This window comes from Arvicanthis niloticus, chromosome 1 (assembly GCF_011762505.2).
Source record: "Arvicanthis niloticus isolate mArvNil1 chromosome 1, mArvNil1.pat.X, whole genome shotgun sequence".
NCBI lineage: Eukaryota > Metazoa > Chordata > Mammalia > Rodentia > Muridae > Arvicanthis > Arvicanthis niloticus.
Window position 1 is genome coordinate 87,275,299 of NC_047658.1, and position 24,138 is coordinate 87,299,436.

General features: G+C 42.1%; 1 protein-coding gene across 8 annotated transcripts in view; it reads right to left on the reverse strand.

Annotated features, from left to right (window-relative positions):
• Nucleotides 1–1,159: 1,159 nt before the first annotated feature.
• Dcun1d3 (defective in cullin neddylation 1 domain containing 3) overlaps nucleotides 1,160–24,138 on the reverse strand; it is a 42,347-nt gene continuing 19,368 nt past the window's right edge. For 5 of the 8 annotated variants that reach the window (XM_076941820.1, XM_034486457.2, XM_034486456.2 and 2 more), the window contains exons 2-3: nucleotides 6,094–6,629; nucleotides 1,160–4,231 (exon numbers count right to left, since the gene is read on the reverse strand). In XM_076941820.1, the coding sequence (XP_076797935.1) occupies nucleotides 3,748–4,231; nucleotides 6,094–6,524 (915 nt within the window). In that variant the 5' untranslated portion in view covers nucleotides 6,525–6,629 and the 3' untranslated portion in view covers nucleotides 1,160–3,747. Of the gene's footprint in view, nucleotides 4,232–6,093; nucleotides 6,630–16,978; nucleotides 17,217–24,138 lie in introns of those variants that run through there. The other 3 variants (XM_076941798.1, XM_076941809.1, XM_076941814.1) reach the window with 2 other exon arrangements.

Genomic DNA, 24,138 nt, shown 5'->3' on the forward strand with positions numbered 1-24,138 from the left:
CCCAGTGAGCATCCCCAGCATGTAGACCTGGGCTAGGTCAAATTGGTAAGGCTGAAATTACAGCTTACCAAAGAAAGAAATTCTGAATAGGAGTGTAGGAAGACCCCACCCCCTACATCACCCAGAAGAAAAGATCAATGCCACATGACCTTAAATAATCCTAATCAACATATTTTGATAATTTTGTCCTTTCAAGTATTCAAGTTAAATACTGCTTCAGTCCTCCAAGTAAGACCTTTGTCAGTTAGCCATCCTAATATACACGGGAGATTAAGAAGTCTAAAGGAGGCAGGAAGCGGGAAGCTAAAAACTTTTTAACAGCAGTTCTCTTTCCATCCCTTATATAACTGTATAACTAGGTCTACCTGCTGCACTGAAGACCCCACTTGAAATACAGCAGACTGGACAATCCAATACGCATATCCTTTGCTTTGTTAGTTTTTGGACAAGACTTTATCTTAGCAACTTCCCACCAATGTGTAGTCTTAAGTACATAATCTCTGGGGGTAAGGGAGGGGGGGTGTCCCATAACCTGATCTGGCCTGAAGACCAGACCCTAGGAGACAGTACTGTTTCAAGCTAATTCTGTGTGCAGCTCAATTCCTCACTGTGTCCATCTAATATGAACAGTATTGCTTTGCACATTTTCTACTACCTTTCCTTTGGCCCAAAGCTTTGGCTGAAATTTGGATTTTCAGCCAGCTCTGGAGACTTCTTTATCAGATGGGTACATATAGACTTCTGGACCCAACACACATGTTGGCACATCTGCCACAGTGAAGAGAGAGCTGCTGAGGCAACCCCCAGAAGTACAGTAAAGCGTAATTAAGAATGATACATTCAAGTTTGGCAAGGAAGACTGGGGGAAAGAATTCAATAAAGTAACTTTTTATCTCATACCAGCTTGCTAAAGAAATACCATGGAAACTCAAGTCTGCTTCCCCAAAGTAAGCAATTCCCAACATATTCAGTCTGTATAGTAATGCTTAGACATTGTAGAATTCCAAAATGGTACCCACATGTCGTACCTCCTCACATTACCCGAGTCACAAAGCTAGCTTAGCAGAGGGGCAGGTTGGCTCCCAGCCACTGCTCATCCACCCAATGAGCAGCAAGTCTATCTGAGGCTGAGTGAAACAGAGGCTTTTGTTTCCCAGAAGTGTTAACTACAAACCTTACACCTCACTGAGAACCTATTGGCAAATCAAAACTACTGCATAGAGAAGCCAAAGTCCCTCCCTGACTGTTCCTTTCTGTGGTTTCTCAACAGATGATTAAAAATATAATCACAATTTCTAAATGGCTGGGGGTTGGGGTACAGGCATTGGGGTTGAAGAAACTGAGCAGTTAAAAAAATTCTACCCAGTGGGGAAGGAATCTAGTTCCTTGAGTCCATGGAGCCTGTGGCAGACTTCCTCTCTTGGCACTTCCCTGCCATATTCCCTTTCTTATCTGGGACAGAAAGTCCTATCTAACCACCTCTTCTCTCATTGGACTTCTACCTAATCCTGAATTAGGAACAACTGGCGACATGAGATCTTATCCAAATGCTATAATGTAGCTGTGCCCTCAGAAACTACGGGGCTCCTGGATTCTTACTCAAGGACTTTGTCTTATTCTAGCTAGAAGGGGCACAGCTGGCCCAACAGCCACTTGGGCCTTCCAGCACTATCTTAAGTCTGGCTGATTTTCATCATCTCATCCCTCAAGGGATAATTGTGAAGCTTACAAAAATGTTCCCTGTGTCAATACCAACTTTAGGAAATATGACTGTCATCTCCTTAAATAATCATCTTTATAAAGATAAGTGCCCAGAGCTATAAGACTCATGAAGAACTCAAAGCATGCAATTCTTACCCAGGTTGAGAAACATATATCCAGGATTTGGGTCAGACTAATCAAGGGAGAAAATTCCAAATATTTAATAGACACTTTTTCATTGTATCAAGAGTATAAATATTTTTGTAACTTTTATTTATTAAAAGATTCCCTTTTAAATCTGTTCCGAAATGTTGGAAGCTGAACTGTACAAGCTCCTGCCACCCACCTTCCAGTACATTTTTGAGGATATTTTTAAGGGGAAATTATCAAGATGGTCCTCTACTGAAACAGGTAGGACAGAGTCAGCTCTTCAGGCCCCAGTGGCAGCACGGCCAAAGCTGGCCTTGTAGAGTGAGCATGGAGTCTAGAGAACTGGTTCCTCCTTCCTGCAAGCAAATTTATTCATGTTCTTTTCAGTGAAAAAAAAACCTAAATTAATATACAACAGCCTCCATTTATGATGCTCCCTGGCATCTTCTTAAACAGATTGAAGGCAGCTCCCTCTTTCATGGCCAGTTTTAGCAGACAAACAAAGGGATATAGATACATATATGTGTATATATATATTTTATAAAGGTAAAATATATACATATCTTATATATGTATATATACATATCTGGGAGTAAGGGAAGGAGAAGAGGGTCATGTAAACCTCAACAGTAGTCACATTACCCCAATGAGCGTGACATTAACAGAGATAATAAATAACTCCTGGGGGTCACGTGACAACGTGGGCGCAGCAGAGAGGGAGAGGGCACACATTTAATGATTCAATACACGGGTAAGATTTGTTTGGCAGAGTTCAGGCCAGCCTCGGGCTTCTGCACTTGCCAGACAAGTAAGCTAATGATGCTCAACAAAAACTGAAGAAAACATAGTCTGAAGCAGAGCTCTACGCCGCAGCTTCCCTCAGGTCAGCGGGCTGGCAGGCACACTCTTCTCACCACCCAGAACGGAAACTTTGGCTCCAAGGCAAATGAAAAAGGGGAAAAAAAGAAGTATTTCCACTTATGACATGAAAATACAAAAACATCAAAGAAAACTATCAAAGAAGTCTACTTCCAGCAAAACTGAGGTAGCACTGCTTTCTCTGCATTCAATGCTTAAGTGGTTTTCAGTACAATGTGTCCTAACAAAACAAAACAAAACAAAAAACTGCTCACTTGACTGACAGGTTCAGCATGATGATGGATAAGTTAACCGTGAAATGCAATAGGTCAAAGAAGGAATGAGCAAGAAAAGAGGGAGATAGGGCTTTGGATAAATTAGCTTAAAGGGATGGGGTGGGTGTCAGACTGCAAATGCTCTTGACTGGCCTTGGCCCTGGCTCTCCAAGAGCTCCAAACTGTCTGGAAATTAATGCAATGTGGCTAACAGTTAACACTGCTATATTCATATCTGTGTAAATCTTTTAAAATAATTATTACAACCTAAATTCAACCATGTAAACAGCACTACACACAGTACAGACCTGCCCTGAAAAATATGCAAAACTGAGATCTGGCACTGTATCATTTTGTAATGTTAATTCAACCTAACAATCCCACTCCCCAACCCGGGGCCTATACCCCCCACCCCCACAAAAACAAAACAAATCTAATAAAGTGTGCAAGAAATGGCAGGCTTATTCTATCTGAAGGCTTCAAAAAAAGGTACACAACATGTAGCCAGGTTCAAATATTTTGGAGGATTTCCTACCCCAAAAAAGAAATAACCAAAATAACCCAAAAAAAAAAAAAAAAAAAAAATGAAGAAAGTGCCTAAAACATGATACAGCATTTTAGAGCCCTTTCAAATACAAGGCAGAGAAAGGTGTAAAGTAGAAAATATCCGGATCTTCAGTAATTTCCAGAAAGGTCCGATTCCTCACTTGGCTGCAGGGCAGCAGGCAGACAGATCCTCAGTGCTGCTCCTGGAACAGAGCAGCTAAGTCTGCTCATCTGGACACAAGCCCTCGGGCCCTGAGCTGAGTGCACCTCTTCCTTCCGCTTCTCTTTTCCTTCTCTCCATTTCCCACTCCACAAAGGTATCAAAGAGACTAGGCCAGGCCTCATCTTCACTGTAGTTGCTGAGGTCAGGGCCGATCACCTGAGTGAAGTTAAGAAACATGTTCCAAGTGTCCCGGGAGATGCCCTTGATTCCCGAAGGGTTCTCTGTTAGGAAATTTAGCCACTGGTCCAATACTGGAGGATTGTTCTGTGTAAATACTAGTTTCCACAGGGCAATGGCTATTTCACGATGCAGTGACCGCTGCCCTTCTTCAGAGTCCAGGCCAAACTGAAATGTAAACCGATAGAGATCCTTGAATTTATCTTCTTGCTTGGCTTCTGTTAAGAGGCTAGGGAACCGTGCACAGATCCCGTCAATGCTGTCTGCACTTATTGCTTTACAGCCATCAAAAAACTCCTTCCTGCGACAGGTAGGAAAAGGCATGATTAATAAGTAAGAATGATGCAGTGTATGATGAGGCAAGACAGCACAGTAACAGCAGCTAATCCTCCCAACCTGCAGCCCTCAGAAGGCAAAGCCGGGATCTTGAGTTCTAGGCCAGCCTGGTCTACTAAGGTCAGCTAAGGCTGTATAATCAGACCTTGCCTCAAAAGTAGATAGGCAGGTGGGTAGTTAAACTGAGTGGGTAGATAGATACTAAGGGCCCAGTTTAATTCCCCCAAACTACATGGCAACTCATAACAGCCTAGAAATCTAGTTCCAGGGAATATAACACACTCTTTTTGCCTCTGAGGATACCAGGCATGCACATCAGAAATATACAATGTGGGCAGGACACCCACACACATAAAATAAAAATAAAATATAAAATAAAAAAATTAAAATACAATAAAATAATGAAAAAAAAACCCAACAACAAAAATGTGCCTTTCAGGGCATGGCAAGATGGCTCAGTGGGTAAATGTACTTGCCACCAAGAATGATAACCTGATTTTGATCCTACATGGTAAAGAAAACCAACTCCCTCAAGTTGTCTTCTGGCCCCTTCACATTTAAAGCATGGCACATGTGCACACGCACATACATGTACATGCATACTACCAAAACTGTAGTTAAAAATTTTTTTTAACCATTTCCGTTTGTTTCTGTTGTTTTATGAGGTAGGACCTCACTATGTAGCCCCTCCTAGCCTTGAATTTTCTCCCCTTGTGCCTCAGCCTCCTGGGGGCTGGGATTACAGACAGGTATCACCACACCCAGCTGCATCTGTACTTTTGAACATGTAGTTTGTAACAGGGTTTCACACTGATTATCTCAGGGACTGTGGAGGTGAGGCATATCATCTATTGAGCAGGTCATATAAATTAGCTGGGTTTTAAAGTTCCTTCTGCCAGGCCAGGAATGGTGGTTCACACCTTTAATCCCAGCACTCAAGAGGCAGGCAGAACCTGCAGTTTGAGGGCACCTTGCTCTCTACATATCCAGTTCCAGGCCACTAGGGCTATATAGTGAGACCTTGACTTAAAAAAAAATAAAATAAAGTCCATTCTTTAAACTATGGTCTGCCATGACCCTGTCATGTGCTTATACACAAACAAACAACCCCAATATGGAACTATAACTTTGACAGATCGTGCAACTGCTACTTGATAACTGGGGCCAGCTGTCCTCACTGTACAGAGGCCTGGCTTAAGGAAACAAGCTGAGAACTCCAAGAGTGGTAGAGGTATAGCACAGAGACAGTTACTCTATGGACACCTGAGTGCCAGCAGACTACAGATAAACAACTACACTGACATGTAAAGGAGTAAGAAACGTGTCCTGAGCAGCTGTCAGTGGGGCTGAGCAGCAGCTTAGCAAAAGGGTTCACATTGCTTAGTCCTTATTTAATTTTAGGCAGAGGGTCAGTGCCCAGTAACTAGGACTGCTTCTTAGTGCTTTTATGAATCCAAATGTGACCTATCAATCAGGTAGCACTTTATTTTGTGAGGAAAACAAAGACTAGCACATATCAGACAAGGAAGCTTTACAGAGATATAAATCCCTGAGTCTTACCTACCAAGGCAGATATACTCATTAGTTCTGCTACAAGTTTCAGATACATGATAGAAAAATTAATTCCTTAGGAGAGCCTAGGGAGTTCTCTGGACTAGAACTACAACTCAGAACACATAAACTTAGAGAAAATGGCCAGAAAGGGGATGGGGACCACTTGCTCCAAACCTGTGAAGCCATCCCAGCTCTGTCCGAGCTGGTACCATTATCCAATGTCAAGCTGTCCTCCTCTGCTCCCTTCTTGACATGAAAGCATCTATGACTAACCTGGTGAATTTGCACATGGTAGCAGCCTGGAACTTCCAGGCCAAGAGTAGCACTCGAAATTCCGTAGGATCAACACACAGGTCGTTGCAAAAGCGCTCCATGCCTTCCTCCAAAATTGCATCCTCCCGCTCATCCTTGTAGCGCCTGAATAGTTCTTCCAACCTCTGCAAGGAAGACTCCTCAGCATTGGTCTTAGACTCCCTCCCAGCATCTCCAGAAGAAGTTGGCAGCTGGCAGGCCTCTGTGGCAGCCTCTGCTTTCTTGGTCCCATTGACAAGAATATCCCCAGCTGGTTTGCCACAAGGTGGCACCTGCTCCTCACGGTGGCTAGCGCCCCGCCTGCTATGTGACTTGCTGCTGGGGTCCCGGTCTCCATTCTTGCTGCCCAAGGTTGATGAAGGATTCTTGCACTTGGTGACACACTGGCCCATGGTGGTGGTAGCCTGGCCTCTAGAGTGGCCCCCTCTGTATCAGATGCCCTCGCTGCCGCTGGCCCATGTACTTCAACATGCCATCAGTTAGAGGAGACAGCCAGCCTAGAAGGAAATTACAAAGCAGTTACCCTCTGGGCAGAGGAGTGGGGTATAGACACTGTATCCCTGAACTGCTCACCAGTGATCACTCTATTTCACTGAGCTAACAATGAGCCAAGGGAGAGAACTCTGCCCCAGCTCACCATCACCTCTCCTGTAAGTCAGCACTGTAGGATGCTTACCCTTGGATATGGTGGCTAGGGGGCATATGGAGAACCAGCATGAGAAATTCCTAAAATCCTTAAGGTGGCGTAATTTAATAAGAGACTGATTCATTTGTAGAACATATCAAAGACTATAGTTCTAACAGAATGTTCCAGAGGAAATCTATCTTGTCAACTTTTGCCTTCACATAAGAGTTATCTGAGGAGGGCGGTGGTGGCGCACGCCTTTAATCCCAGCACTTGGGAGGCAGAGGCAGGCGGATTTCTGAATTTGAGGCCAGCCTGGTCTACAGAGTGAGTTCCAGGACAGCCAGGGCTACACAGAGAAACCCTGTCTCGAAAAACCAAAGAGTTATCTGGACCTGAGTTAAGCCACAACTTCATCATCTAGTTCTATACCTAATCCCTACACATTCAGATTTCAACAAAGATTGCTACAATCTTTTCCTTCCAGCACAACATAAGCAACACCTTAGAGGATAAATTACCTTGGCCTGGTAGCCATGGCAACTAATTGAGCAGAACAATACAGAGGTAGCTAAGTCTATGATAATGGTAATAGATGGAATCAAGCAGAGTTAAAGGAGCCTCACCTCACTGCAGCCATTCCTCCTCCCTCCCTCCCCTCGAGCAGATGCTATAGTGCATAAGGAAAATTAATGGAAAGCAGGACTCCATGATAAAGCTTCCATCAAGTCCTCAGCAATAAGGTGCTGTAGCTATTTCAGAGTTACTCATGTTGCTCAAAGTAACCTCCGACCTGCACTTTGTAAGGGAGGTTTGTCAAGTTGGATTCTAGTGGGACAGAGATAAGAGGCTATATCCAAGCCACCTGTAACCTCATAATAGTCTAATGGTGAAGTAAGAAGTGTCAAAACTACAAGCAGGGCCCTAGCCAAAGAGCTAAGTGCAATGTGCCTGGGTCTCTGAATTCACACAGGTGTACTGTCCTAGCTCCACCCTGTTCCACCCACCTACGGAGCCTGAACTCCAGGTAGTTTCCCAACCTAGGTGTGTCTCCACACCCAATACAATCTCTAAGAGATAAAACTGTTGGATCAAAAGACTACACTGACATTGAGCAGTACTTGTTAGTATGTTTTTATATGAACTGCTAAAAATTTGTGAACAAAAGCAGAAGCAATTTCCAATACTGTCTACTTAGAACTTGTTCTTAACCATCAACTATTTTGTTATAGTAGAAAATCCATTTACAATTTAATACTTGCAAAATTCTTCAAACTGTTAGAACAATGACAGCCACTGACTATTAGAGCATGTGGATCAGGAGCCAGAAGTGTAGCAAAGAAAGCAGACACCAGACAAAAATCAGTGTCAGTCCGACATGGGCCTCTCACTCCTAAGGAGCCTTCAGGGCCCTTCATGGTGCAAATTCAGAGCTGGTAATAGGGCAAAGGGCAGTTGTTAAGAAAAGCTGAATAAACAAAAACAAATAAAAGATAAACAAAACAGCTTCCACCAAACAGTGCCTAGACAAACTGGAGTTATCTTCAAAAGGAATTCTCTCTAAAAGGAAGCAGAGCTATAGTCACCTAAAAGGAACCACAATCATTCCTGTAGTTAGGCAGACTCCTATAAGGGTGTGTCTTATTCTCCACCCTTAGAAACAAAAGACATGTCTACACAAGCTCTTAAAAGAAAGGCAGTTTCAATTTGCTTAAACCAAAACAAAACACACAAAGAAACTCTTAAAAGTGCTTTGACTGTGAAAAGTGACAGACCCAAGCATGGCTTCTCACAGGCAGTTCATACTCTGAGCATGTAGTAAGCCATAAGTGAAACCTATTCAAATCTCAAAAGGCAAGGGGTTAATTCTTGGAGACCATTGTACAAGAAAAGCAACTGTTCGAGCAGAATTATCTCCAAACAAGAAAGACTGTAGCATGTGGAGGGTCTGGTTTCCAGATTTGTGTTTCTAAAGACTGGATTGCTGAAAGAAACAAAAGGCCCAAACTTACACAAATCCCACATGCTCACAGACTGGCAACTAATTCCCAGGCTGGCTGACTCACCAGTGTTTGCTGCTCAGCTCCTGCTGCAGGAGGCCCAGCACCCGGGTGAGGTAAGAGGATTTCCTGCCCTGCATCTGACCCACCTACCCTGGCCACTCACCCCACCCCCACTGGACAGATGCTTCAGTTCAGCAGCTCCCTCCAAAGCCTGGCGCCTAGGCCTGCAGGTAAGGGCAGAACAGATGGGACTCCCATAGAGGCCCAAATCTCATTTACTCTGCTGTGCCTCCATGTAAAGCATCTTCTGATGACCTGATACAGCGGAACCAGTTGAAACCTGAAGGCTTTTAACATACTCAGCAGATGAGAAAGAAGGGAAAATCAATGTGGACAGACGATCAATCGCCCAGTGACAGAAGGTCGGCTTTCTCCCATCATGGCTCCTTTCTTTGAAAGGTTTCCATTCCAGTGGGATTAAGCAGTGGTCTCAAGTCAGAAGCCAGTATGTTCTCTGCTAGTGGGTACTGTTCCTTGATTGCTTGTTGATTTCCCCTTTTTCTGGGTTTCTCCAGGCCCTGTCACAGCAACCAGCCCTGTGTTTAAGAGGCTGGCAGAACCTTCTTCAGTCTTTCAAAGTTTCACTAGCTGTTAGCTAACAACAGCAACCATCAATTACTGAGCATTTGATTCAGGGCCAAACTCTATGCTAACTAAGCACTTTAAGAACATTAGCTCATGTGCCCTTCTCACCACAGCCCCATTTAAAGACAGGAAAACTGAGGCTCGCATATAGTAAACTTATCCAACATCATAATCAAACAGAACCTGGAATGTTTAGTTCAAGAAACCATGACCTGTGTAAGTGAGCCCACATGTGTCAAGGCACCATGGGACAACATACTGAGGAATGGGCTCTGAGGTGAGGAACAGATACAGCAACCTCGGAATATCAGATTTTAACCACTATAAAGATCAGACTGTCTGTGCATGCACACACACACACACACACATACTCACTAATAATAATAAAAAAATTTTAAAATTATAATAACAATAGCCCAGGCATGTGTTTAATCCCAGCACTTAGGAGGCAGAGACAGGTGGATCTCTATGAGTTCAAGGCCAACTTGAACTTCATAGTGAGACTCAAAACATAAAAACAGTCTTATGCCCCATCACTGACCATATTCAAAAGCTCTAAAACCCCAACACATAGAGAATTGGACTCTCCATAGGAAGGGATTTCCTTGTGATTGATCCTCAATAAAATCAAGCTATGCCTGATGAATGCTTTAAATTGCTAGCCATGCATACCCTGTTAGTAACCTGAGGCAGGCTTTCCTGTTTCTTCCATCCTTCTCTATAGGTCTGCAAAGACAGGATCTTTAGCTTTCTAGGCAATTACATTCAGTTAATGACAGCGTCTTCCCAGGTGTCTGTGTTCCCTCCCCTGCCACCTGCTGACAGCCTCTGCACAATCTAGACATTCCAGTGCCAAGTTTACAAAAACAACACAATTATTAGTAATGAATATCACTTTCTATTTGCTATATTGTATACTGTTATTATAACAGTAGCATAGAAACATTGCTCTCTGAAATAATTATTGAGTTCCAGGAAACTAAATGGCAGCACACTGAGGTCAAGAAGCCTATCTAGGAAGAGAGAAAACAGTCCAGTTATCAAGAAGCTGGGTGAATCACAATGATGGCAACTATTAACCAAACCTGTCGCCAGCTTATTCTACCGCACTTCAGAGACTGTTGAGTGGAAGAAATGAGACAATCCATGCATCTGATACACAGAAGCAGTCAGTGAAGGGTCCGCCTCTGTAATCATTATTATTACTGTATCACACACTCACTGACAGACCAAAGCTTCCTTTACTGAAGGAATTGTCCTTCAGTAGCCAGCCCAGCTCTATCATGGCAAATCAAGTGTGTCTCCCAAGTGACAGCTCTCCTGCTTTAGCTCAGTGGCACACATGGATCAAACAGAGCCAAGGACAAAGAGAGGTGGGAGAGGGGTGGCTGAAAACATAAGTGGAGGAGGTGGAACCACTCATACATATACAATAACTGGGGAACCTATTCTAAGCCTTTATACTCCTTTGGATATGTATTTACCAGACAGCAACTTTGTTCAGCTTACAATGGGTCAACATCAGTCCCCAGCTATTCTTCAGTCTTAGCACCAGCTGCTTCTGCGTTCTTCCCTCCCTTCTCTGCACATCAGCCTCTGGAATCCTCTTTCCTCTTCGCCAGCCCTGGCTGCCATTCCTAAGGATAGTCTTTGCTGCCTGCCCAGCTCAGCCCCAGTCTCAGGCCTGAAGCAGACACTACTAGACCCCAGGGGAATCCTTACAGGCATGGGGTCCCTGGAGGTACTCTAGCTTCACCTGTGCCTATCTCTTTGGTAGTTCCATGAGGTAACAACCAGGCAAACCTGTCTTCAAGTGACTTGCTCTTGGTTTTTCAGCCAACCCACTGTGGAGGATCAACCCACACTGAGACCTGGTGTAAATGAAGACAGGAAAAAAAAAATGGAGACCTAAAAGAAATGCAAAGAAAGCTTGATAGAGACTCAGAAGGATACTAACTGTTGGCTGGGGCTTCAGCTGCACTTTTATAACAAGCCTAAGAAATAAATTGTGATAGGCTCTATATATTTGGAAACTACACAATAGCATACAAAATAAAATCAACCTGCTGGACTTCAGTGAGATTACACAGAAAGTGAGGTCTTGTTTGGGTTCTTAAATGACAGGAAAGAAGGTCAGCATGGCTGGTCCATGTAATTAACATATAGTAACAGCTCTATCCTGAAAATCATTACAGGGAGCTGGGGAGACCGGCCCATAGTAAAGTGCCAGCCACAAAAAACATGAAGACTTCAGTTTGGGTCCCCAGCGACCACATAAAAGCTGGGTGTGGTAACCCATGTCTATGTATCCCCAGTGCTGGGGAGTGAAGACAGGGAAGCTTCCTGGGGCTTGCCGGCCAGCCAGTCTAAGTGAATCAATAAGCTCTAGGTTTAGTAATAGACCTTATCTCAGAAAATATGGTGGAGAATGACACCTGACATTGACCTTTGACCTTTTCACATGCACACATACAACGCCCACACTTGATGTGAACTGTTACACTTCACTCATGACGTCTCTGTAAGTTAGATAACAGTTTTTCATTTTATAAAAGCAGGAAGTGAATAAAATTCAGCGAGTTGGCTTGAAGTAACCAGTCTGACTCCACATTCTCTGATCTCTATTGATGGCCTTGCTTACTCTTCTCTGCTATGATGCCAGGGCATGCCAGACCCCATAGAAAGATGATGATGTACCAAGAAGAAAATGTTCTTTATCCACACGTAAATATATTCCAGGGGGTGAGTCTCTATGCAGAGTAAATTCCAAGGACACCTTGGACTCTCATCCAGGACTTCCATAAGTAATGTGTCCCTTCAACAAACCACTTGGCCTCTGAATTTCTGTGACTCCAACATTAAAACAAGGGCTCTACACTTGTCTTTTCAAAATATAATATTCTGGGGCTACCTTCACATTTTTGCCATTCAAAAGAAACTGCAGTTCTAATCTGGAACTCTCTGAAAACAAGAAATTTTTTTACTCCTATCATAATGAATTTTCTTGCAAGGAGAAAAACAGGTGACTCCACTTCCCTTTCCTTCTTCATTTTAGTTTGAACTCTTCAGGGTCAGCAATAAGACCTTGACTGGAGGTAAGCAGCTATGTCCCACTCCCAACCCCCTGCAACCCAGGAAGCAGCCCAGAGTAAGCTGGCTCTCTGCTGTAGGTAGTTAGGTCAAAAAGCTTGCTCAGAGGAATGCTGTGTTGGCTGCTGATAGGGAGCCTGCCACCCCGAGGAACAGCCTTATGAAACAGGTAGGTGGATACTAAAAACATGTCTGCAGAGTGTCAGATCTGCCCTAAGACTGTCTTAAGCAACCAACCCAGTGTCCTTCTCCATCTTGTTCCCATCTAGAGTTAGTCTATTTTGCAGCAAGAAGCTACCAACACTGGCATTCCCATATAACATGTTTGTCGAGCTAGCTTAGTCCATGTTCTTACCTCTTATCAAACACTGACGACCAGAACCAGAGTATATGAAATCCTCAGTTTTTCGACAGTAGTTGGAAATTGAGGCAACCATGCTAGCTGAAGCCATCCTTTAAGCCCTAGGGAGTCTCTAGACAAGAGCACAGAGACTCCTAGTCCCACCTGGCAGCTTACAGGTTCTGAGTGACCTTTACAAAAAAGGCTGAAAAATGGGTAGTATCCAACTGTAAACAACTTCTAGAAACTTGCATACATCATGAGGAAAGACTGATGGATTGCTCCTCTCACTTGGAACTTAGGCTTGAAGAAGATCACCTTCAGAGATTAGGTGTTACCAGAGCTACTTAGTGGGGAAAGCAGTTCCCTCTGCCAAAACAAACAAGACCCGTCTGTTTCTATGCCCATGCTTCTAACAGTGTCTTTGTCCTAAAATGCCCTATACTAGCCAGCTAAAACTGCAGCTCCAGTTAGAACTGGGTAGGACTTGCTACGCCAAACAATCTCAGAAACACAAAAGGAAAGACGCATGAAGGAAGGAAAGATACAATATTTGTAAAAAGGAAATATATGCACTAATTATATTTCTAGGAAATAACCTTGAGTCACATGACTAACGCCATCCAGCTTGTCCCCAAACCGTTTCTTTGCTTTTATTAGTTTATCACTGGCCATTAGGTGTCACACTTTAAATACAATCATATCCTGTATAATGAGGTTTCTATCAGTAATGAACTATAGTCACAATGGTGATCCCATAAGATTATTACACAGTTCTTAGTGCATACACAGCCACCCCAATGCTGTGGACACAGATAAGCACCCTATACTGCCATCTGTATAAAGTACACACAGCACATACACTTATGTACAGAATATAACATTTTAATAACACAGTTACATTATGGCTACATACCATCAATGAATCTACTTTCCTGTTGTTGAAAGGTTGCTGTAAAACGACATGCTGTGACCCTGGAAGCAAGTTCATACATGTCACATGTACCATGTCCCCTGACTGCATCAAGATACCACATGAAGTGAATGACCTATGTGTAAGGATACTAATGGCATCCACACAATGACAAACTCATTCAGAATCCATCCCCTAAGTCAATGACTAGATACTAGTAAGAATATATATATATATATATGTGTGTGTGTGTGTGTGTGTGTGTGTGTGTGTGTGTATATATATATGAATGAATTAAGGCCTGAGGACTGAAGCCAGTATAGCTAGTCTGAGGGCTACTTATCAAATACAAGCAAGCCAACACAGACACATACCACATAATTTTTCAAACACAAAATAATGAAGTATTTTGGTCTCTAGGCTTTAGAACTGAGTTGCATGCTTACCCCAAATAACCAAAACTATGCCTTCTCCTATCACGAGTCCACAGTGAACTTTTTTGCTTTTTTCCCCCCTCATTACAACTATTTTAAAGTAAGTCTAACTACCTACCTAAACATGTGAAAAGGGGGCATGATTGGGAGGCAGTGGATTTCTAGGTTGGCCACTTTACTGTTACTTTTCTAATTGGTGTTACCAACTACCTAAAGAAGGAACTTAATGGGATCAAAGATTTATGTTGGCTGTTCCAGAAGATGTGGTCAGTCCGCCACTGCAGCAGGATGTGCGTAGGCAGCTCCTCACAAAATGGCAGTTGAGGAAGCAGAGAAGTTAGACTGGAATCCAGAGCACTCATCACCTTGAAACCTCACTCCCAGAGACCACCTTCTGCTGGCAAGGCCATGGTCCCAAAGGTTCCACAACCTCCCAAGTCATCAAATATTAAAACACATGAACCTGCAGGGGACATTTCAGACTCAAATTGTCACTCCTTTGTTTCTCCCTCAGTTTTCCCAACTCATTCCTTGTTTAAAGGCAGAAGGCAGTTGTGGGTTTGTACTTCCTGGAACTAAAAATGGCATGCATGCCTGCTACAACACGTCTATGTGTGTGGTCTGTTTGCTTTCTTGGAATGGCACCTCAGTAGACCTTGCTGAAAGTCAACTACTGATTAGACATTAATTCCCTGCTTCCAGGTCGGAAGCATATGGGTAACTGCCACCCAGAAATTAGCTGATTATAGCTAATTAGTCCTCAAACATCTGATTCACACAGGAACGGTTCACTTTTTGGTCACCTTCTAAGAAGTTTAGAAAAATACTTTACTGAAGATAAGATTACATTTTTGCATTTAGTAAAAGGCAAGAAAGCAGACTGTGAAATGAGTCAAAAATGAGGAAAGAATCTGATAGATAAATGGCCGGCAGTGGTGGCGCACACCTTTAATCCCAGCACTTGGGAGGATTTCTGAGATCAAGGCCAGCCTGGTCTACAGAGTGAGTTCCAGGACAGCCAGGGCTACACAGAGAAACCCTGTCTCGGAAAAAAAAAAAAAAAACAAACCAAAGGGGGCGGGGGGTGGCGGCGAGGAGAAATGACTATTGCAAATGCCTTAAAGGGATACTTAAATGATCACAAGTGCACAGTTGTGGTTTCTAGTCATGTGACTTCTAAGGAAGCCTCAAGTTCATCACATGGTAAGTGATCAATTTCCCAATGCTTCCTCATTCTTTATAAAGAAAATCTAAATCCATTATAAAACCACACATACCAACTTCTTCCTAGAGGCCCATGATGGAAGCTGACTGCTAATGCTAGCAGACAGGAAAAAAAAGGGACAAAAAAGACCTGCACAGTAAAAGAATTCCTCCTTTCAACCACATCAGTAACCTCTTCAGAAACATCCATGACTACTGCCAAATCAAAAGTACTATAAACTTAATTCTACAAAGTCCAGACAATGCAAGTAAGTCTGTGTTGGAGGATGGCTTTGTGCACTGTGTATTCAGATGCTGATTTCTAGGCCCAGACATCTTGTAGTTCTGATGCTGGCATTGCCAACCATCTCCAGTCTCAATGTTCTGTAAAAATCATTTTCCATCACCTCTAATTGGTTAGTAAAGGGCTGATCACCCAATAAACTGGGCAGAAGCAGAGAATCCCAGTGGGGGATCTCAGAGGAGAAAGACCAAGAAAAAGAAGAACCATGAGGATTTACCATGAGGTCTTGATGAGAGAGCAGCCACGAGGCCACACATGTAACAGAGTGAGCCAGGGCAGGACTCAGACTAAGGCTAAAGGACCACATGGCTGGGAAGTAGGCAGCCAGAGAGGGGTAGAATAGACGAGTACCTGCCCAGCACAGTGCATGTAGTTTGTTATTAAAAATACCAGATCTCTGTGTCATTTATTTGGGAGCTAAAATGGGTTAGAGTAGGTGTAGAAACGCCTTGTTGTTACTTGGGAGCAAAAGAGGCAAAGCAACCCCCTCCCCCAACAAATTACAAGTCTGTGTGTATGTGTGTGTGTGTGTGTGTGTGTGTGTGTGAGAGAGAGAGAGAGAGAGAGAGAGAGAGAGAGAGAGAGAGAGAGAGAGAGAGAGAGAGAGAACATAGGCACATGTATGTATGAATTTTTCCAGAATGCCAACTAACAAATATACTTTGGGTGTTTTAGTAAGCACATGCAGATCTCACACAGACACACACACACAAACATACATACATGTAATATAAACATTAAACTTATAAACAAATAAGTCATATAGAGCATCCTATTTTGTAGCTATTTCCACTCAACATTTTTCATAAACATCTTTCCATCTCAAAAAAATTATGTGTGCTAGCAAGCGTACAGGGAGTGCGTATATGCATGTTCATTCACATGAGCTCCTCAGGCACTAGCTACCTTGTTTTTGTTTGGATGGCTGGGTTTTGAGATTTTTTTTATGTGTATGCATATGTGTCTGTGTGAGGGTATGTGCATGTGAATTTAAGTTAGCATGGAGAGGGTGTCAAATCTCATTAAACTGGAATTATAGTCCATTGGAAACTGCCTGACATGGGTACTGAGAACAGAACTTGGGTTCTCTTCAAGAGCAGTATATACTCTTAACCACTAAGCCATCTCTCCAAACCATTTGTTTTCAGACAGGGTCTCTCCCTGCCTTGGGCTGATCAAGGAAGCTAGACAGTGAGACCCTGGACCTGCCTATCTTCTCCCTAGATCAAGGATTAGACACACATGCCACCATACATGTTTGCTGTGGTTTTAAAAAAAAATTTATTTACCTGTTGAGTTCATGTGTGCATACGTCGTGTACATGGGAGTTGATTCTATTCTTTCCACCACTGTGGGTTCAGGAATCAAACTTAGGCCATTAGGCTTTGGTGGCAAGCACTCTTACCTTGCTGAGCCATTTTGATGGCCCTACTCTTTGATTTTTGTTTTTTAAACACGGGTTCTGAGGTTTCTAAACTCAGGTCTCCAAGCTTGCATGGAAGGACATTACTTGGCTGAGCTTAATCCCTACAAAAAAATTAAATATTGTTATCACTGTTAATGCTCCAGACAGTTCACATATAATCCATAAGGCTATTTACATCCTACTATTCAATCTGTCAAAATTCTGATACTGTACTCCAGAAGGAGCAGAGAGACTGAGAGTCCCTGTGTTAAAACACTGTAAACAGCTTACTATCTCAATGATCAGACACTGATTTGTTGTTTTAATTTCTTACTCTCAGATGCTAACTTGTTTCCTGTAATTCACTATTATAGACATGCTAGGGTAATAAGTAGAAAATAAAGTTAAAAACCAGAACATTAATAATTATTTCCTGGGAATAAATCCCAAGAAGAGAAATTGATGGATCAAAGATTATATAAAAAACATTTTATGTAAAAATTTCTAGCAATTGATACATACTTTCAACATATCATATTACCAACTAATTCAATTTCCCTTACAACAAAACTGAACAACACTACCACCTTTTCCAGAAGCATGGAAGACAAATAAAAAAAAAATACACAGGCAGCAAGTAAAGAAGTATCAGCTTGACTTTGAGCACAACAATTAATAGCTGTTAAACAACAGGACAAGAAACAAGAGGCTGAAATAATCATCCTTCAATTTCATCTAAGTTTCTTCAATGTATTTTTTAAGAATTAAACAAACCTTACCCTTTCCACCCTCCAAAAATAGATGGTACATTTGAAAAATCTATTGAGTCCTCATCCTTTTAGCACTGGGCTGAAAGTCTAGCTGAGATTGGACTAGATTGAGATTTGAACTAACCAAAACCAGTGACTCATTTATACAAGGGACTGTGGACCCTTGGAAGCAGCGAATGGATTGCATTTACACCACAGACCTGTCATATGGACTTTTGAGCTATAGACAGAATCAAAGGACATTATAAAATGTATTAGAACCATGTAAATTTCCAAACCATCTAGCCTCTTTATCAGATAATTACCCAAGTTTCACAAGTAATCCCCACCCCTCTAATTAACTTCCGGTATAAGACTGTGTGTGTGCGGGATTCATAATGGAACATGTGACTTGGGCACATATGTTGCCTACATGCTCCTGGCTTCAATGACTTATTATCAGGGGTACACAGGTACCCAGGCCAACCAGAAAAAAATTTAGCACTCAAAATGGTCACCATACCAGAATGAGCAGGGAAAGTAAAATGCCTATGGAAGAAGATGACTCTCAAAGAAGGTGAGTTTCAAATCTAATGCATACAGAACTCAAGAATGAGATTCTTAGGTGGAAAGCAATACTGAGAAGTAACAAACTGGGTTTTGAAGACATTTACAGCCTGAATCCAATGGCTTCAGGAAAGGAGATCAAAACCTAATCTTCATGAACACGCCAGTCAATGAATTCCCTTTTACTTTTGCCAGATGTCAGCTTGTATCACAACGGAAAGAGTTCTCACAAAGACAGTTAACACTTCTCAGATCTCCTACCTTAGCAGCCCAGAAAGGAAGATCCAATGCTTAGACTTACTGATTCATATTCCTGGACCAGTTTACAAGGCCTCAGTTTCAACTCAATATGTCATGGTACCTTCCTGGACCATGAATGCTGTCAAATTCCATTACAATTAGGCGAGCCATTAGGATACTATTTATATAAGGTGGCATGACTAACAAGCTAAAAGAACTATCCTATCCCTCCTCTAAATACAGTTAGAGTACTTGCTCTTGCTTTCTATTGTGGAAACATTCTGTCTCATCTTCATGTTCTCAAGGAGGACACCCACCTCCTACACTCCAAGCACAATGTGATAGAATGGACAGCAAAGTCTTCAAGAAGCCTTTGCACAGTAATGACATGACCAATCCTCTTCTAGCTCAAAAGGTATTTGATCTAAACCACATCCTATGAAACTGAAAAACTACACATGACCAGAGTTCTTGGTTTCAATTACCCAACAATTTCCCTTTAAGTGCTAAGAGCCAATTTAGGAAGAATTCAGGTTTCTAAGATAGAGACTAAAGTATGGCTGTCTTTATTATATACTTCTATAAGGGTTATATATAATCCATATATGTGTGCATGTAGATACACATTGCTTATATGGCACATGGATACGTTAACATGTATACAGATAATCAGATACTATTATCAAAATAGTGTCCAACATACAATGAAAAGCAATAAGCAACAAGTTACTGCAAGCTTTGCAAAGGTATCTCTTGCTGGGAGTGGTGGTATGTGCTTTTAATCCCAGCACTCAGAAGACAGAGGCAGGTGGATCTCTGTGAGTTCAGGGTTAGCCAGGACTATAGAGTGAGACCCTGTCTCAAACAACAATAATAAAAACAAGGAGGCTACTCCGTTCTTGCCTATTTTCTGTCCTGCCCGAATTGATACCACCTAAGGGTCAATGCAGCACTGCCTATTTTGGTTGCCCTGACAGGTCTTATTTTAGAAAATTCTAAGGCAAACAGTAGATCCAAAAGCTTTCCTTCTGGTCATTGATACATTTGACAGCCTGAAGGCAACTACAGGCCCAGAATAAACCGCACACATAAACACATGCTCATTTTGCATCTAGTAACAGAGGGTTCAAAGAGTTGCAATCAACTTTCTGAACTGTCCTCAGTTTTGCATGTACTTCAATCACATTCAATGTTTTTACTCAAAAATCAGCAGTACAACTACTACAGCTCCTTCAGCTACCCCTGAAGTCCCACATGTGCCTTCTAGGAAGAATGGGACATGCTTTGTAAGAAAAAATAGCTGGGCCTACAGCTCTAGGCCTCCCCAGCTCTCCATCAAACACTGCACTTCCGTCTTCTCACCTGAAGTCTTGGGGAAATCAGAAGAGCACTTGTACCAGTGCCTCAAATACTGAGATGGAGTCAACCAAGTTATATGGCATTCTGCTCTATCTGGGACATTTATGTTTGTCTGTTTGCTTGTTTTTGCTTTCTTCATTTTGATGGTTTAGATTTTCATTTGTTTTGCTTTGTTATTTGCTTGTTTCTGTTTTGTTTTGCTTCTTGAAACAAGGTCTTGGCTGGCCTGAAACTCAAGAGACCTGCCTGCCTCTCTCTCCCCAGTGCTGGAATTAAAGGCATGTGCCACCATGCCCAGCTGCTTTGGTGTTTTGGTTTGCTTTTATAGATATAATTAGAGTCCAGACTGACCTTGAATTCATGATCTTCCTGCCTCAGATTCAAAGTGCTAGGATTACAGGCTTGTATCACTAGACTGGTTTTTATTCTCCAAGAGTCTCATTTGTTGACTTATCTATCCCCCAAACAATACAAATTATATCCTGTGTTCCTCAGTTCTTAGGCACACAGAAAGTGTTTGTTATATACCCGCTGATAAACCACTGATAGTGTGGTAGTCTGGATAAAAATAGTCTGGCTTATATATTTGGATATATTGTCATAGGCAGTATTTGAATGCTTGGTTCCCAGTTAGGTATTTAGAAAGAATTGGGAGGTGTGATCTTGCTGGAGGAGGTGTGTCACTGAGGTTGAGCTTTGAGGTTTCAAACACCCACAAGGCCCAGTCAGTCTCAGTTTCTCTCTGTCTCTGTCTATAATTTACAGATCATGTGTAAGCTCTCAGCTGCTGCTCCAACATCATGCCTGACATCCGCCACTTTGCTCCCTGGCCATAATCATGGAGTAACCCTCTGAAACTATAAGCAAGGTTCCAAATAAATGCTTTCTTCTATAAGTTGCCATGATCATGGTATCTACTCACAGCAACAGCACAGTAACTAAGACAGATAGTAAGTGCTCATGCTACACAAGGCACTGGTCTGTCACTTTACTGAACTAACATATGATGAGTCAGGAATGCTTAGCTCTTGCCCTAGTGCAATTACGCCTAACAACTCATAGTTATTTATACCAATTCTGATGAAATGATATCAACAAACAAGGGGAACTGAATCCTATGGATACAGAACTCAATTTCATTTCTTAAGAACTGGCTCTTAAAGCCATATTTCTCTGAGACACTGTGGTGACAATCCTGGAATTTTCAAACTTTTTCAATTTTTTATAAGAAAGTGTTTTTCATTTTAATCCCAGGCATGGGGATATGGGGCTGCTTCAAACTGACAGTAGCAACTGACTATTGTGATTTGCCTCATGCTCTAGCAGAGGCATGAAATTTACCAGCTGCAGATGGTTTCTGAGATTGTGTGACATTTGGAATTCTGGAAACTTTTCAGAGGGTACATAAATGCTAGGCCCCAAGAGGCAGCCGGGGAGTTTGGCTACAGTTAGAAGTCATGCTCAAAGAAAAACACAAAAGGAACAAAATTAGATTATCTCGTTCTCTCCTCTATCCTTCTTTCTCTCCTATTTAGGGGATGGGGGTAAAAGGGGGGGGGGGAGATAAAGGTGTGAAAAAGAACCCAGGAAGTAGTAAAAGACCAGCTACCAGACCTCTTTCCCTACAGTACTTATCACCTTCTCTGAAAAAAAAGGGTGGGGGTTATCTTATTTCAATTATTTTCTACCTCATCAGTTTCTCAAATAATGTGATACAAATAGCTTCCCATCCAGTAGTAATATGACTCCATTTCTTCACTCCATAAGCTAATTTTCACCTCCTATAGTGAAATCCAGAATTTGAGGCTGAAAACATGAAGGTCCATCTGTCTCTTCTGATCCATATACCTCACTCCCTTGAAGGAGGGAAATGTATCACATTATTCACAGAAATCATTCCTGCCACTTCTCATACCAAAGGTGCAAGCCCAAAAGTTAATTGAAGCCACAGTCATACGATATGAAGACCTGATGGCAATGTTCAAGGACTGGGTAGCCTCCCTGGCTCATGTGTGAAAGCATCTTATTTAAAGAGTTTTGGGACTAGGATCCTTGCTTTGAATACTACATATGCTTTTTAAGATAGAGAATCAGCTACTTAAAACATGCCATTTTACAGTTCTTAAGATATTTGCTCCCGTTATGTTATTTGCAAAAAACTCAACAATGCTAGGCATGTCGGGGCACACCTTTAATCAGGAGACAGAGACAGGAAGATCTTTATGAGTTCAAGGCCAGCCTGGTGTACATAGTGAGTTCCAGGGCAGCTATGATTATAGAGAGACCTTGTCTCAAAAAAATGAACAAGAAAGAGAGAGAGAGAGAGAGAGAGAGAGAGAGAGAGAGAAGGAGGGAGGGTGGGAGGAAAAGGGAAGAAAAGGAAAGAAAAGAAAAGAAATTTCACTGATGACAGAGTGCCTTCTGACTTATTTTACTTAAAGCATGTATCCTGTCAAAGACAGTAAGAGGAGAGGACAAAACAGCTCTGTCTCTTCAAATCCCCTAGAAACAATGAGGTCTACTGCATATGGCAGCAAGAAAAGGCCAAGAGCTAAAGTCTTAAACAAAGCTTCCAAATCCAGACATACTTGCCAAGAAGCAAAGAGCAGATTCCACCTCCAGTGGCTGGCAGGCAGGCCCACACATTCTGCTTAGCCACATGAGACAGCCGGCTCTTGCTCTCCCCACCCCCAGGCCCAGTCAGGATATTTGGGTAGCAAGAGAATAGCAACACTGGTGACTTTTCTAGGATATGTTGGATAAAAATAGAACTTCCAATTTTAGGCCTAAAGTTGAAAAGAAAAATAGCCAGAATTAGAAGTTTGTTTTAACACAATACACTGAAAACTCCAAGTACTACAAGCGTAAGTGTTGGTAGCTGGGGCGGGGTCACACTACCACAGAACTCCTCAGTGAGCTGGCCAACAGTAAGGCTTGTTTAACAGTGCATATCCATCAGTGACACAATTAAGAAGTCTCCTGTGTGGGGTGATGGAAAACCAAACTGACACTCTTTTGTTTCTCTGGTAAATGCCAGGGCTGACAAAAACGAATCTCAGCAGAATCTTACAAGACAAAAACATTAATAAGCCTTTTCTGAAGCTAGTCAAAGAAGAAATGTTTGAAACCCAAGATAAAACTCATGTTTCAGAAATTAAGTCAGTATAACGGGGTAGGAGGTGCTTCTAAACTAATCTAAACGTCAATCATCAACTTCAGTGTTTCCAACTTTTAACACCCATTCTTTATCAACACATGTTATCTCTAAGCAAAAGCCAAATGCCTACTTTTTACTGCAAGTTTCTAGCCCTTCAGACATGAGACTCACTCTGGCAGAACAAGATAAGAACAGAAGACCCAGAATGACACCATCAGGATAATAAAGACCTCCCAAAGGATTTGTGGGTACCATAAATGACATAATACTTCTATGAGGCATCGAGGCCAGCCCCCATTCATCCAAGTTGATTCGGTATTGCCAGTGGACTTATCAAATTGAAGCTCATTATCCACCACAGCTGAGCAAAGGCACAGTAACTGGTTTCACTGTGAACCAGCTTGCTGTCATTAACTATTCCGCAAGAAAAATCAACCTTTCAACCAAAACAAACAAACAAACAAACAAACAAACAAAAAACCCTGTGGCTTTTTTTTCTCCCAAGCCAAAACTAAAAAGTTTAAGAACCAAAAAAGGAAAATACTTCATTACTCCACCACAACCATGTTGGTTGAGTAAGTTTTTCAGACTGAATTTTTAAGGATGTAATGTGACATCTTACTATAACAGATACATTAGTATGTCTATGACATGGACAAGAATGAATGCATTATATATGATTTACTTCCACGGAACACAAACACTCAAGCCGCTTAAATGTAACCAGCCTAGTAAATAGGAAGCAGAAACAAAAGGATCTCTAAGTTCAAGGCTAGCCTGGTCTACATGCCAAGTTCCAGGACAACCAGAACCATGTAGAGAGACACTTTCTCAAAAATAACCACAATCATAACCAGAACATAGAAGAAAAAAGATGTTGCTGTCTTAGTGACAGCACCTTAGACTTCATGCCCAAGAAGGAAAAGAAGTATAGAACAAGATATAGCCAACAGACACCAAGAAAAGGTTCCT